The 16,718-nt window shown below is 34.6% G+C and overlaps 1 protein-coding gene across 9 annotated transcripts in view; it reads right to left on the bottom strand.

Moving 5' to 3' along the window:
* Positions 1 to 852: 852 nt before the first annotated feature.
* LOC123503551 (protein jim lovell-like) overlaps positions 853 to 16,718 on the bottom strand; it is a 38,141-nt gene continuing 22,275 nt past the window's right edge. For 7 of the 9 annotated variants that reach the window (XM_045253406.1, XM_045253402.1, XM_045253403.1 and 4 more), the window contains 6 exons: positions 15,604 to 15,753; positions 14,181 to 14,303; positions 13,374 to 13,487; positions 10,632 to 11,037; positions 7,707 to 7,924; positions 853 to 4,432 (listed from right to left, as the gene is read on the bottom strand). In XM_045253406.1, the coding sequence (XP_045109341.1) occupies positions 3,815 to 4,432; positions 7,707 to 7,924; positions 10,632 to 11,037; positions 13,374 to 13,487; positions 14,181 to 14,303; positions 15,604 to 15,753 (1,629 nt within the window). In that variant the 3' untranslated portion in view covers positions 853 to 3,814. The remainder of the gene's footprint in view (positions 4,433 to 7,706; positions 7,925 to 10,631; positions 11,038 to 13,373; positions 13,488 to 14,180; positions 14,304 to 15,603; positions 15,754 to 16,718) is intronic. The other 2 variants (XM_045253407.1, XM_045253405.1) reach the window with 1 other exon arrangement.

Raw genomic sequence — 16,718 nt, 5'->3', positions numbered from 1 at the left:
TATATATATATATATTTAATAATAATGGCCACAGTTATTCATAAAGCTAGAGTAAAATAATAATTAAATATTAATACTTTGGTAAAGAGTTCACAGTTGTTAAACTTGAGAAATCAGCATAGTACAAAATAATAATAGAATTAGTGACTATGTGATACACTTGCATTCCTGTAATTATATTGTTATACATACCTAATGGCTAATTAGGCCTTAATTACCCATTGTTTACCTCAAGGTGTCCCAGTTATGTTACAAAAAATAGTAATATACAATATGCTTTAAGGCACCCTAAGGAACAAGGCATTCTGAAGTGTATGAACATTGACTTACACTGTAATAGAAAAAGATATACAATATATATACGTATATATTTAGCATTTACCAAGACCACTAAATTTAAATTAGGTATGTTAGTTCTGAAAAGAGTTATTTATCCAACTAACTAGATGGCAAATAAGCCTTAAGAGAACTAACCAACTTAATCAAGGTGGTGTGCCACACGTTAAACAAAGCATCTTACACTACTACTACATAGTGAAAATGTGAGAAATAGAGATAGAGAGAGAAGGCTCGTTGCTGTGTTTTCTGGAACGTGCTTTGGTGTGTTGCTTATCTCACACCCCTTGTTTAAGGTCACTTTGGAGAATAAATGACTGATAGGTTACATTGAAAATGCCAGCTCGTTACCTTTGGTCCTAAAAGCTTTATGATAGTTGTATCTAATACAGTGATTATCTAAATGCTTTATTAATTGAACTAATCAATGAAAAATGGAGTAAAATTTTGTATCAAAAGGTCTTCACTCTCCATTTGGTTATCAAATAATTAAGGTATCATAAGTCAAACTGATTATATCAATGGAACCTATATTATCATACGACAAATTCATATCACGCAATTATAATGGACTGAACCAATACTAACACATATAAAGGATAATTTAAACAAAATGCATCATCTACATAATCCTTTCCTTAAAAGAATCCCACAGACAGACAAACTCTGAATAGTAAAGAATACACAATACTTACAAACACACTGAAGTAGATGAGAAATTTTAAAATTTGTACGCACCAGGCACACCTTTAACAACGAACCTTTCTGTGTGGAGAGAAAAGTCTGGATACAAAATAACTGCAAACATGAACTATACCTAGAATAAAGAGATAAATCATCTTTGATGAGGCAAACACAGTTCATTCAACAGTCTGAGTGTACTTGTACAATCAAGGAGCCCACGAAGCTTTCCTTAAATAAAACTCGAGAACTTCAATGGGTCACATGTGGTCATGCAGACTAGCCTTCTGTGCACGTCCTCCTAGCTGTCTGAATATCAGTCACTTTCCTCTACAATCTATTTGAAAACCCCTTAAGAGCAATGTGAACAATGGTAAATCCTTGTGCTCATGACTATGAAACTGGCAAAGCATCACAAATCTTGGAAAATAAAATAGGTTAAGTATAATGCTTCATATGTTAACCTAATTATTAAAAAAAAACAAAAAACTATCAATAATGAGCAAACGAACCAAACTACATTAGAGTAAATGTGAAGTGAATTGGGCACAATATAACAAAATGTTTTGATTTTCTTTGGAACAGAGAGAGATGCAAAAAGAGGTTCAATCACTGGTTTTGATGGCCATCTCATCACATGGTCAGCAAAGCCCTTGTTCTCAAGTGTTCTCTGCACTTGTTCACTGTACTGAACTTTGAAACATCTACAGGCTTTACGTGTACATGACGAATGTTCTCATAAACAATCCGTCTTTATGGACATAAACAGATAAAAATTAAATGAAATAAAATTTCATGCTGACAGAGACGTTAAGCTGCAAATACAAAACCTTTGTATCTTTTATAAATTATCCCCTTCATAAAGGCCAAACCATCTTACAAACACATTTTCAATACTAGAAAAACAATCTTTGGAAACAAGCCTGTGCTTCCCATAACAAACAACCACACCTGCCTCTATCTTATGTAGCCTGTGTGCCCCGCCCATGGAATGTCAGATAGACTGACGCCTTGAGTGAAGCAGATAACACTCGGGAGAAAATCTTGGTGGTTAGGCAAAAAGAGTAGTGGTAACAATCAATACATGTCAACATAGAAACAACAACTATGAATGCACAACTACTAACACAGTGCATACATGCAAACCCATGCTTCATAATTCTTATCAAACTATGGGATCAGCTAAGCCCATCCCTGTAAAAATATGCACTCCAGCATTACGTACAATGTGATAAGTAATTACATACTATACTACAAACTTCATGGCTGTCAGATTTTTTTTTCTAAACAACAAGCGACTTCAGTACGTCAAGTAGCCAAAGAGTTTGCCCCAACTCACCTCCCTTCCGTTATAAACACTAAAATATCAGAAACCTACAACAATGATAACTCCATATCTATAGCTGAAATCAAAGATGAGGTACTATCTCTGCTTTAAGGGATAATTAAGACCTTATTTGCCTCAGTCTTTCACACAACAGGTGACATTCTCTTACAACCAAAATGAAGGTCTGATTCTTGTCAGGTATATAGATGTTAATTTAAAGGAAAGTAAATAAATGAATAAAACAAAGTTAAACAAAAGTAAAGTAGTATAAGGAAATTAATAAAAAAAAAAAAAAAAAAAAAAAAAATGAAAAACCAATATCATGGTTTTTACCAACTAATTCACAATTATATTATAAATACCCTATGAATACCAGCAACAGTAAACACCACTATAAAATTCTGAAGTTAATATAACTGGCATCCTTATATAAGGCTTGAACCATTAAATGGCATGCTTAGATAAGAATCCTTTAGATAAATCTTTGGGGTTCACATAATATTGCCACTTTCTTTGACCTACTTGTCAAAGCCATGTTGCATAAGCTGCTCAATGTAAGCAGAATAACCTTTGATACAGAAACCTTGGAAAAAATACATCATGCAGAAAAACATCAGTTTTACACTTAATTTTTCAAAGAATGAACTATCAATACAGTTAAATAGGAAAGTTTTACTCTTTTGAAATCAATATATTATTTTGGGAAAACTGTAACATCTAAATAACATCCGATGTAGGTCCATGTACGTTATCACAATATAAAAATGCGGTCTCTACAACACACATCATTCTGGGAAAGTAGAAAATAATCATGGCACTTCAACACATGTAGTTGAATTGCCCTTACTAGAGCAAGTAAACCATACTGGAGCCACACTTCAAAACACAAACTTACTTGCCAACTCACTGTAGTTGAGGTACCTTTTACAGTGTCTACATCACTTTGATAAAACTATTTCTACCATACTGAATAAAAATCCTTAGCCTTGTTGTACCATTACTTGTACCATATCAAACGCTATGGCGTGAGGATAATGCCTCTGAGCTTCTCATGACATACAGTATCTTGAGCCCAAAATAAAGATATGCAACTTGCTCTTTTTCCTTGGCAGCACATGACAAGGAACAAACAATTATTTAGACAGACCATCCTTGAGGATTCATACACCATTCCTTTATCTTTTCGTATTCATCATTTCCTTTGCTAACTTCTTATCACACACATTTGGTATCATACATTTCCAGTTCAGCCATTCCAGCATCAAACAATACACTCCTAACTTGAATCACTATACCACAAACACTTCTGGACCACAGACAGTATATGATTACAATGCTTCACATTCTCCAACTTCTGTCTTATGCCATATATAGCAGTGGTAAGTAAGTGGAAGGGGAGGGTGAATTGTGCTTGATTAATTTCCAACTCATTCTAAAACAAGACTGCAGTCATAAAATTGACTCCGCACCTTAAGAGGCATCTGCATAAACATTTCCGTCATCTTCAACTATGGACTGGAAGGTTTCTATGTTGTGGGGTGAGGTCTCCTGTGGATCCTCACCTGTATTTTCTTGAAGATCCATAGTGGTTCTTATTTCTCTTGAATTGTCCATCTCTGACTCCTCATTGTCTCCCTTTTCCCCATTAACTTCCACTTCCATGTTGTCTGCCAGACTCTCTGCATTGCTGTCGTCACTTCCCTGGCCCCCAGCAACATTGTTACCCGATGGGTTAGAATCCTCACCACTAGGATCCACCAAAGAGGCATTTGCTGAGTCTTCACTGTGGTTAGTATTGGCATTGGTGGCAGCTACTTTGGAGTCATTAGTTGTGGTTGTTGTGGGTGTTGTGGCTGTGGTTGTGGTGGTACCATCTGTGCCAAGAAGAAGTGCCATCCTCCCCTTGTTCTTCCCATTATCAGTAAGGTGGGCAAAGAAGGTGTTTGTGTCCACTCCTAGCCTCACTGCTGCAGCTGTCAAGGAGAGCTCCTTGTTGAGTACCCTCTGAATGAGTTCCTGTGCTCGGGCTTCTTCCCATATGGATCGTTCCTTCTGGGGTGTTCCACTACCTCGTCCTTGCTTGTTCACCTGAATCAAACAGCATTTATGTAGATTACCCTCAGAACTACACATATATAAAAGGAAATGCAATGTAGATGAATGATTATATATCTTAGATTACTAATTCTAGAATATGAAAATCTAAAATAAAACTGCATTAATATGTACAGATGGCTCCCTGCTTCAAGAAGCAGCCTTTCTACCATTGTTTTTAGCTACAGTAACAAGTCAACTTAAGGAATTTTGATAAGTAAATATCACAGGCCAGAAGTCATGATATGCAAATTAAACCTTTCTCAACACCATTCCATGTTTTCCTCCCAATCCCCACTCTCTCCTTATTTCTACATTCTTCATACTCCCTCCCTATCACTTCCATCTAAGTCCGGTTCTCTCTCTCTCTCTCTCTCTCTCTCTCTCTCTCTCTCTCTCTCTCTCTCTCTCTCTCTCTCTCTCTTCCTGCACATGAAGAGCAATATAACACACACACACACACACACTGGAAAGCAGGGTCCAGCTTGTGGACTCAGGCATATTTTTATGTACATATGGTACATATACTTAGTTTCAGAAATGTCCATTTAGGAAAAAGTAGCAAAACATGAATGCTTTATAAATTTAAACTAATTTCTCAAATATGCAAATAATTCCTGGCAGATTAACAATAAAATATTTCAAAGAACATCCTAATAAAAGTGTTGAAATTTTGACAGGTTTAAAAATAATTCTACAGCCCACAAATACTATTCAACAAGAACGGAAAACACTTTAATAAAATCTCAATTACCTTTAGAAAATATTACAACTTATTTACATAAAAAAAGTCAACTTTTCCAGCTTTAGCAGGGTTATACAACACTCTTGAAGTTCACATACTTTACATATGAGGAGCACAAAACATTTTAATAACCATAAATTATTTTTAGAAGACATAAGCTTGATGATTGATTAAAATTAAAAATTTTAATAGAAATTCAGCTCTTATTTACGTCCTAAAAAAAAAAAATAATAATAATAAAAAACTATGTATTTCACCCAACAGAAGCATGAAAAGCAATCAAAAACAAGTAAATATTTCTAGAAATCATTAAAAAGTTATTTATGAGCCAAAATAAATGAACTATAAAAATGTAAATAATGTTAAAACTGGACAGGCTTGGCCATCAGAACAGAGCATCTGATGACGTCATGAACAATATGGCCACCCATGACTTCACCTCATTAGCCACTTCGCCTCACTGGGTCTTCATGACAAGCACACCAGGGATTGGTGGATATACTTCAACAATGGACATGAAAGATTAGGTCTACAGCTCCACTTTATGGCATGCCTGGCATACAATAAAATAAGAGATAAGGCAGATAATGGCCAAGATAGTCACAAGCTCAGTTGTTTGTTTGCTTACTTATTAATATTTGCCTTGATTACTTATCTGTTATAGTTTAATTTGTTGATGTTTTATCCTGGAGGTTACAAACATTAGATTATGGCAAAGCAGCACTGTGAAATAGTGAATTACACTATTGTCTGTCTATATTTAAATGGCTCCTGGGTCTCGGGCTGAGAAATTTTAAAGTGTTGCTGCCCCTTTTACTGGCCTCCCCATCCACCCGCTGCTGTTTTTCTCTGCTATACGTACTGCTATAACACGAACTAAAGGTTGCAGGCACAATATGTATGCATGTGTGTATAAATGTAAGCATTTGTATGTTTATGTATGCTTGCATGTATATAAGCATATTTAGAGAGTGGTAGAGTGTGGAGGAGATCCGTGTGTGGTCTTAGCCTGATGTCAGGTCAGGACACAAGAGTTGACAGAATGTGAACATTTCCACAATGCTATAACTAATAGGTTGCACCCATTTCATGTATAAATGTATGTATATGTGTCTGTGTGTGTGTGTGTATGTGTATATATATATATATATATATATATATATATATATATATATATATATATATATATATATATATATATATATATATATATATATATATATATATATGAGAGAAAGAAGGGATTGGGTTCCCAGAGAGATTTAGGTCTACCCTGCCATATGGTCATATGATTTTATTTAGATATTTTTTTTATCTTCTATTTCCACCTCTTTACTTAGATTTTGGCCTCATTACACTGAAACATTTCAATTTAACACTATCTGCCTACCAAAGGTTTAATGTTGTAGTGAATCATTCTTTCATTCCATCTCATAGCAAAGTCAGAAAAAAATGTGTCACATTTCTGCTTTCTTCTAGTAAAATGTTATTCAGTTAAGTTGTTGTTCAAAACATATTGTAGCTTCTTATATCGTTGACTTTATGTAAACAATACTTGTTTTCTGTTCAGTAACACATATTTTACAAGCTTACGGTTTTCCTCGAGATCTGACAACTACGCATTCCTCCACGACACTACCCAGACCCATGAGCCATCTTGGTGTAGACAGACTATAACATATTACTATTATCTCCTCATGAAGTATCCCTGACAGCATGCTGTCCTTGATACCAGCAGGCACCCACCCACACCTACATTACACACACCATCTCACTTTGTGCCTTCAATGATATATATTTATTTTTTGTTGATTGAGAGGTTACAAACATGCTATTATTTTTGTTATTATCACTAATGTTATTATAATTTTTGTCTTCAATTTCACATCCCACCATGGTAAATAAAGAAACAGCGACTGAAAGGTGGGGATGGTGGCTGGCCACTAAGGGATAATTTGCCAGAATCAACTTGAGTATATTAGCAATGCAAAATAATCTACAAACTATTATTAAGCAACAATATCATAACAGAAATGAGAATCACTATAGAGATATATTGAAAACTAGTGAATATATGAAATAGAGGATGAAAGCTATTCATCTTATCAGCTCCTCCTCTCTAAGTACATGTCTTCAGAGACAGATTATAGGATACAGATGAACTGGAATGTGTAGTTGGCAAGACTATTGAAAGGAACAAATCAAGACTTAGCCTTCCATGAAAAAAAAAAAGGATATCAGAATATATACAATAGAAGGGCTTCTAGGTCTCTATCCAATTTAGGTGTTTTACCATATAAATGAAGTGAAAACTCTACATCATCACCTCTACAACTGTCATGTAGAAATTTCCTGTCAGTACATACATAAATTTTTATCACTGCAAGAAATAGTTTTGATGATGATGGTTTACAATTCCTTTTAGAATTGTAGCTGCTCTATCTATAGTGAAGACCAGCTCAACCTCCACTAAATACATCACTGCAAATCACGTGCAAGTGTGAAAACAAAATCAATACTTACCCAAGAATGTTTGAGATACCCAAAGACTTCTCGATACCGCCCATACAAGGTCCCATATGACACACCAAGAAGTTCTGCTGCACTCTTCATATCAATTTCTTTGTTCTTGATTCCTTCCAGGATGCGTCTAACAGCAGGTTCCTCCCAGAATTGCTGCCGTGTGCGAAATCCGAGATAATCGTTCAGCTTGAAGACAGTGTAGGACTTCAGGAAGTCGGCTGAGAAAGGATACACATTTATGTACAGGATGCACTATTTATTTTAAAACAGTAATTAATAAGAATAACTGCCAAAGCACTTCTGTTATGTTCTGACAGGCATCATAAGGTCTTGGTATTCTGAATAGCTCTGAATGATGATATTATGATCAATTTTCCTTTATACAAAAATCATATTTTCTCAGATATAAAGTTAATTCTCAAATTGTATGATAGATAGTCAATTACATACCGATGAGTCAAATTTAAATAAAAAATAGCAATCATCTTTTACTACAAAATCAGATGACTTGCAAAACAATCTTCACTACTAAGAGCTGACCTTGTTGTTACATACATATTTTCCTTAAAAAGAAAATACTTATAATTTTTCAAAGAACTTAACTTTAAACATTTTATCTAATGCTTATAAGAAAAGTTTTCAACATCACTAATGTAGATATTAGGTAATATCAAATCTGAGAGAGAGAGAGAGAGAGAGAGAGAGAGAGAGAGAGAGAGAGAGAGAGAGAGAGAGAGAGAGAGAGAGAGAGAGAGAGAGAGAGAGAGAGAGAGAGAGAGAGAGAGAGAGAGAGAGAGAGAGAGAGAGAGAGAGAGAGAGAGAGAGAGGTGGAATCTCTGAACTAATAAATGAGATTTCTGGGGTACAACATTCTGTTCCAGTTGTTTTTATATGTTAGTCCTGTCTCTGCAAGGATGGAAGTTTTAGGGTTACAGTAGAAGTATTCCTTCCAAAATGCAATATTGTTGGATGGTAAAATATTGCACAATATACAAACCAAATAAATAATTCCCTAAAAATCATAATTAAAAATCCTTATTTAACAATCTAGACACACACACATTTCTGAGTTAATTTAAAAGAAAACAGAAGGAGAGGAAAAGACATAATAACTTTAAACTTCCCTTTACCCATGATATTATCATATTATCCTGTTTCCAAGCTTATTGTTACATAAGAACATAGGAAAAGAGGGAAGCTGCAAGAGGCCGCCAAGCCTACACGTGGCAGTCCCTGCGTGTTTAAAGCTACCTAATTCCATCTATTGTCCCCATCCATGAATTTATCTAATCTTCTTTTACAGCTCGCTATTGACTCAGCCCTGACTACATGCCCACTGAGACCGTTCCACTCATCAACCACTCTGTTTGAAAACCAGTTTCTTCCCACTTCTTTCCTAAACCTGAATTTTTAAGTTTAAACCCATTATTTCTGGTTCTGTCCCCTCTACTGATCCGAAGAACTCCCTCTGTTAAAACCCTTATACCACTTAAATACTTCTATCAGGTCTTCTCTTAACCTACGTCTCTCTAAGGAATGCAGATTTGAGTTTTTTCAATCTCACTGCATAGGGAATATCCCTATGCATGTATCTTTTTAGTCATCCTCCTTTGCACTGACTCCAACAGAGCTATATCCTCCCTATAATGTGGAGACCAGAATTGTACCACATAGTCAAAATGTTGTTTGACCAGCACCAAGTATAATTTTAGTATTACTTTGGGACTTTTGCTTTTAACACTTCTAAAAAATGAATCCCAATACTCTATTCACCTTATTCCTGGCCTCAATACATTGCTTCCTTGTACCGAGATCGGAGCTAAATATGACTCCTAAATCTTTCTCATATTTGGAACTTCCTAGTGCCTCGTTATCTATCGTGTACCTATTGCTTGGATTATCTCTACCTACGCTCAGTACCCTCCACTTGTTAATACTAAACTGCATTTGCCATCTATTTGTCCATTCTTTCATCCTATCTAAGTCTGCCCGCAAGGCCTTAGCATCCGAATCAGACCAAATTAATCTTTGTGTCGTCTGCAAATTTACTAACGTCACTGTTAATTCCACTATCCAAGTCATTTTACATATTATAAATAATAATGGCCCTAAAACTGAGCCCTGTGGCACCCCACTAACTACTTCCCCCCACTTGGAATTAGATCCCTTAATCACTACCCTCTGTTGCCTATCGTCTGACCACGCCTTAATCCAGCCTAGTATTCTACCCTCTATACCGTGTGCTCTAACCTTTTTAAGAGCCTCTGGTGAGGTACCTTGTTAAAGGCTTTACTGAAATCCAAGTACAGAATGTCATAATAATCACCCTTATCTGCTGCCTCATAAACCTAACTAAAAAACCTCAACAAGTTTGTAAGACACAACTTTCCCTTCGTAAATCCATGTTGTGTTTGATTTATCCAGCCATGTTTGTCCAGGTGTTCCCTAATGTTTTACGCTATTATTGATTCCATTAATTTACCCACAATTGAAGTAAAGCTGACAGGCCTGTAATTAGACATTAGGGACTTGAGGGTAAAGATGGAAAAACAAAATTAATAATAAATCCAAATTGTGTCCTTGGATATAATTGATAAGATGTTTGGGTGTGAATGACAAGATGTTTATGTATACAGTACAGTGCATACTGACAAGTGACTAGGACAGCAGAAAATTTTCAATGGCAAAACATCATAACAATGAAGATGTGTGTGTGTGTGTGTGTGTGTGTGTGTGTGTGTGTGTGTGTGTGTGTGTGTGTGATACAAAATATTAATTTTGGAAAGTCAACGAGCAGAGGAAACAAAATTTGGACAATACAGTAGTTTTTGAAGTTCAGTAAATACAAAAGCAAATAACAAATAACAGTAACAAAGTTCATGTGTTAGTTACATGCCTCACTAAAAGTATGCTAGGCAAACTTACGTAACTCTTGGCGGGCGTTGACAGTCAGTTCTTGGGGAATGGGAGTGAGCACATTCTGCATGGTGGAGCTGGTGGTGGGAATCTTATCCTGTGGACTCATAAACAGTGAAGAGTGGGGATGCTGCTGCTGCTGCTGTTGCTGTTGCTGCTGTTGCTGCTGTTGTTGCTGCTGTTGCTGTTGATGTTTTTGTTGCTGCTGCTGTTGTTGATGGGTATCATTCTCTTCCTCCCGTTCATGACGTGCCATCTTTAGGGGTGGCTCATGGGTAGAGGCGCCCCCACCTGCACTTGGTACTGTGGCACCGCTGCTGACACCAGCCACTCCTGCCTCATGCTCCTGGCTCATTCTCTTGAGGAGGTTTGCACGCCGTTCATCCAGGCCTAGACCCTGAAAATGTACCAATGCCTAGGTCACATCACTTAGAGAATTTATTCCAAATAACAATGTCATGCATATTTTTCTGACATTGTATTTTTATTAGATGGAAAAAATAATAAATATCATCACTTGTAGAATTCATTCCAAATGGCAATGAAATCTACATTTCCCTCATCCTGTATCTTAATTTTCAAGAATTATCATAACATGAAACATTTCTTGGTCAACTAGCAATATTTCAAAGAGGAACTGATTAGTAACTGTTGAATTAGATGAATTTCCAGAAAGCACATACATGTTTACTGAATCTATTAACAAACAGTAAGAGTAAATTGCAGCTGTCCCACAAAAAAACTTTACATGGATAATGCCCCTGAATAATGATATGCATTTGCCAGTGGTGGTAAATGAAGGTGGTTTTTGCAGTCTGCTTGAGTTCTCAATATGGTTAAGCTGCCAAAACTATTCTGAGGTACAAAAATAAAACAACATTATATAAACATGAAATGAATATAACTAGAAATACACCTATAACAAAAAAAATTTCCATTATATATGCTGTACTGATAATCCACAGTGAATCAAAGGTTTTTAGTATATACATAACATCTACATCACTTGATAGCTTTTCAAACTTGATAGATGAAGATTGTGCATAACAAACAAAACAGATTTAAGTTCCTATAAAATAATTCAGTGTTGCGACTGTAGAAGCTTTTTTTTTATATATAATTATGCTTTCTACCACCATTAATAAAAATTCCATTCACATGATGGTACATTTTAGACCTGACATTTAAAATACTGAACAACAAAGAAATGTTCTTGCTCATAAAGATGTAGTTTAATCATTATGACCTTAATGACAAAATTACAAATTAGAAAAATACATACATTGACCACAAAGATTAGTAAAGACAACTGACTTCTTTAGTGACAATATACTCTTGCATCTTTACCTGATACTTGTCTCTGTAATACCACAGACTTGTATAATATAACACTGCACTATAATCTTATCAAAATGTAGACTTTAAGAGGTCATCAAATTCCAAGTATTTATTGCTGGTTTGTCGCTATCACTCGTTCTGACAAATGAAGACAAAGAGAAAGTGAGCAACTGTTGTAAATGGAAAGATTACAACATGATTACTGAGTCTTTAGCCTACCATTAATATCACACAACAAAGATGGGAAATCCAATGCAGTCATTTCCATGAGCAGATGCCAGCAGCCACCATAAAAATTCACATATGACCGACAGCCTAGTGAATTAAAGTAGATATACTTTAATTCTGTGTCTTAGAATCCAATCGACAGAACTCCCACTATACAAATAGATAGTGTTCCTACAAACATCCTGTGTTATAAATTAGTAAAACAAGCACTGCAAATGTTACTATAAATGGGTTCACAAGACATCCTTTCTTCCAAGAAGGAAAGCAGTAAGATCACCAGAGTACACCATAAGAATATCAGCAAGCATAGAAAAGTTCCACTTATTACAATACCAACATTTACATGTAAAGGTGGGATCCAGACAACGAATAAAAGTTTCAATAAAGTCTGCTTAGTGAAGACAAGTCAATATATTGTGAGTGATGAGGTAAAAAAAAAAAAAAATTTCTTAGATGAAGTTTTAAAATTACTTTCAATAAAGTCTGCTTAGTAATCATGTCATCATGCTGTCTCTTCTCTCACCCACAAAAAGAGAAAACTAAACAAAATAAAATCATATTTTCCAATTCTTATACCAAGTGCAATATGCAATAAATGTAAATTTAAATCGGAAAATATTTTTGCACTTATTGTATCATGAAGATTTCTTATGATGGTAAAGTCATGGAATGGCTCAATATGAAAATAAACCAATCAAACATTTAACAATGATAAACGGAGATGGCAAAAACAGCAACAATCTATTGATATTTCAACATAACTGACACTGATAACACATCTGATGCTGACAATACCAATTTTCTATGCATTGGTAATTTTATGGTTATCTTTGATTCCTGGTATTGTAAGTTACTGTTGTGATGTATTGAATTAAATTATTATGGCATATGTATTACAGCTTCTAAGGATTCATCTCTATCAGTTTATATATATATATATATATATATATATATATATATATATATATATATATATATATATATATATATATATATATATATATATATATATATATATATAAACAGATAGAGATGAATCCTTAGAAGCTATAATACATATGCTATAAAAATTTAATCTAATACATCACAACAGCAACTTACAATACCAGGAATCAAAGATAACTGTTTGATTCTGAGTGTACAATACCTTCATTACATAACAAATAAACAAGATGAAGGACTTACCTCAGGAGTGAGCAGTGCTGCAAGGGGGGCCAGAGTGGGAGGCGTGACCAGCGGTGCATTGAGAGCTGTGGTGAGAGGGGAGGAGGTGGGAGGCATCATCTGGGGTATGGTAGCCTGAAAAAAAACCCCACAAATGTAGAGATCCACTATATAATAATAATAATAATAATAATAATAATAACAAAAACAACAATAATAATAATAATAATAATAATAATAATAATAATAATAATAATAATAAGAGGAAGAAAAAAAAATGAAAGCCTGACATGGAACTATTATTAGCCGGTGTGATGACATTTAAGAACTCTTCTTTATACCAGGAGGGTTCAGCTCTAATAACTCTTATTTTTATGATTTATTGGTATTGACCATCACAAATCTACTAATACATGTCTTTACAACATAACTACAAACATTGAGAGTAAATGACACATTTACCACACCAATATCTGCATAAATGACTGTGAAACATATATAACTACATTTTTTTCCATCATCAACTTGTTTACAATATTTATTTTTTCCTAAAGTCTATGATGTTTTATTTTTGTTTATTTTCTGTGGTCAGGAAGCCCTCATTATCACACACTAGGTAACCATTGCATCCTCATAGTTATAAGAGTTAATTTTTCTGATCATTCTAATTCTAATGCTTCCTTCCTATGCCATGTATGTTTGGTCGTACCATATAGTAGATACTCCAGGAGTAAGTCATCAGACAGACACATAGGTAGACAGATCAACAGGGCTAGATCTTGGCATGCCCTGTGTTGCAATACATAAATGTACCCTTGAACAACTCACCCCAAGCCGTAGGATGGGTGGGACTGGGTTTGCTGTCGGTGGTATGGGTTGGTCCCCAGACACCTCTGCTAAACCTTTTACCTTCAGGGTCTCAGCAGTTTTTAGGAGGCCTGACAACATGTCCTGCAACAAAAGAAAAAAACATTACCATTGCAAGAAATGATAACACATAACCATGCCACACAAAGTGTGAAGATGTATTAAGAGAAAAATTCATAAGTATAAATTATATTATAATTAATTATCAAAATACTCCACAAAATCTATTTATGCGTTAAGTATGGCAAAGAAACATAAACCATGGAAAATCAATCAACTCAAATAAAATCTAAGTCCTTAAGGTACTTCTTATTACAATCTGTAATAATAATAATAATAAAAATAATAATAATAATAATAATAATAATAATAATAATAATAATAATAAAAACAATAACAAAAATAATAACAATAATGGTAATAAGAGGTGAAACCTCATCATTCACACACAATCCATTTCAAGAATTGCAATTTATACGAATAATGAATAATTTTTATCCATAATAAATACTGTAAACTGGATTAATCCATTCCAGACCCACATGATTGCTATTTTAAACTTAAGTAATAATATTTTAAGCCTAAAATATATGAAAGCTTTGAAAGCTGTTCTCTTACATTGCAACCAAATGGATATAGAATGGTAGTAATATGAGGTATATCTGAATCATAAAGGTTAATAGAGGAAGCAGAATGTTCAGTCAGCGGTGGTGGTAGCGTAGGGAAGAGAGAAAGGTTGGGAGGGAGGGAGTAAGAGCATCAGTGCTCATCAAGCAAACCCTTTGCTTTTCACAAATTATTGTTTTAGACAGGTTGGTGACATGAGTTCTGCTTTCAAACTTCCCAATGAGTGTTTTTTTTTTTTTTTTTTTAATAAAATTGTTGTTCTCATTGTATTTTCTTTTCGTCTTGGTTGAATCACTGATCTTTTTTGAGCCCATGGTTAGACTATCATCAATAAAACAACAATGAATAGCAATGAAATAGCACAAAGTTTTATGAAGCTTGCTCAGATGATGCTTAGTTTATGGAGACTAGCATGAAGCTGACCTGAAGTGATCACATGGTGGAGCTTGTAACAAGTAACTATCCAAAATTCAAGGCAAGCATACAAATGACAAGTTGAATTTTATGTGGAATTGGACACATGATGAGTTGTACAATTAATGAAGTGGACAAGTGGTGGGATTCCACTATAATAAGAAAAATAAATAAATAAATAAAATAAAAAAAAGTAAAATATAAATATAATAATAATAGTAATAATAATAACAATAATAATAATAATAATAATAATAATAATAATAATAATAATAATAATAATAATAATAATAACAACAAAAAAAAAAACAACAAATAATACACATTCACACAGCATACATACCTGGGTAATATTGATTTCTCCCCGGTACATGAAATTCACCAACTGTGAGACGTGCGTGAACTTCATGTCTTTCAAGATTATGATGGGAGATTTATCTGGATGCTCCTCAAACAACTGCTCAAAGTAACTACTGCATGCTGACAGTACAACCTGTGGAAGACAAAAATAATAAGAAATGAGTGGAGCAATCATGCTTATACACTAACACATACATGGACAGTGTGGTTGTATAAATAAAGACAAACACAATATAATCCTAAAAATATACCTGGAAGAGAGAGAGAGAGAGAGAGAGAGAGAGAGAGAGAGAGAGAGAGAGAGAGAGAGAGAGAGAGAGAGAGAGAGAGAGAGAGAGAGAGAGAGAGAGAGAGAGAGAGAGAGAGATTTGCCTTCACAATTCCCTCCCATAAACAATTATTCATAAATTTTACCTTATACCATTTCATAAACTTATACATGACCAAAATTCTCAGCCTCACATTTTCTTGTCATCACTGCCTCACATTTCACCAATTCAGTATTTCTTAACCTGGGTTGCAGAGATAAATTTCAAGGTGTGCTGGAAATATGGCAGTTCAGTGTCAGTGTTCCCTGCAAAGGGTGTAAACATATTTTTTTATATGCAATTTTTTTTTTTTACACTAACATAACTTGATAAGTGCCTTTTTCATTGTAACATGATTTTTATCTATCTTAATGCAACTATATTCACTGTAACCAGAGTTATTGGGTGCTGACCAGGTTACAGGATGTGCTAAAGTTGAAAAGCTTCAGAAATGCTGCAAGTTATGCGTATTAGTTTCCTTGCCAGATGTATCACAAATTTTGCAAGGTTTGTTTCAAAATCTTTTATCAAGAATTTGTATGTTTATTTTCATCACAGCCACATTTCACTGCATCGGTAGTTTTTTCATTAATATATTACTATATCTTTATCTATACATCACAAGTTTCACACATAGGTACAAAATCTTATATCCATGATTCAAATGGGAGAGAGAGAGAGAGAGAGAGAGAGAGAGAGAGAGAGAGAGAGAGAGAGAGAGAGAGAGAGAGAGAGAGAGAGAGAGAAAACACTGAAAAAACCAAACATTCTTTCCATGAATGTTGTGTGT

Source organism: Portunus trituberculatus, chromosome 14, assembly GCF_017591435.1.
Source record: "Portunus trituberculatus isolate SZX2019 chromosome 14, ASM1759143v1, whole genome shotgun sequence".
In the NCBI taxonomy this organism is placed as follows: domain Eukaryota; kingdom Metazoa; phylum Arthropoda; class Malacostraca; order Decapoda; family Portunidae; genus Portunus; species Portunus trituberculatus.
This window is presented reverse-complemented; position numbering and strand designations above follow the sequence as displayed.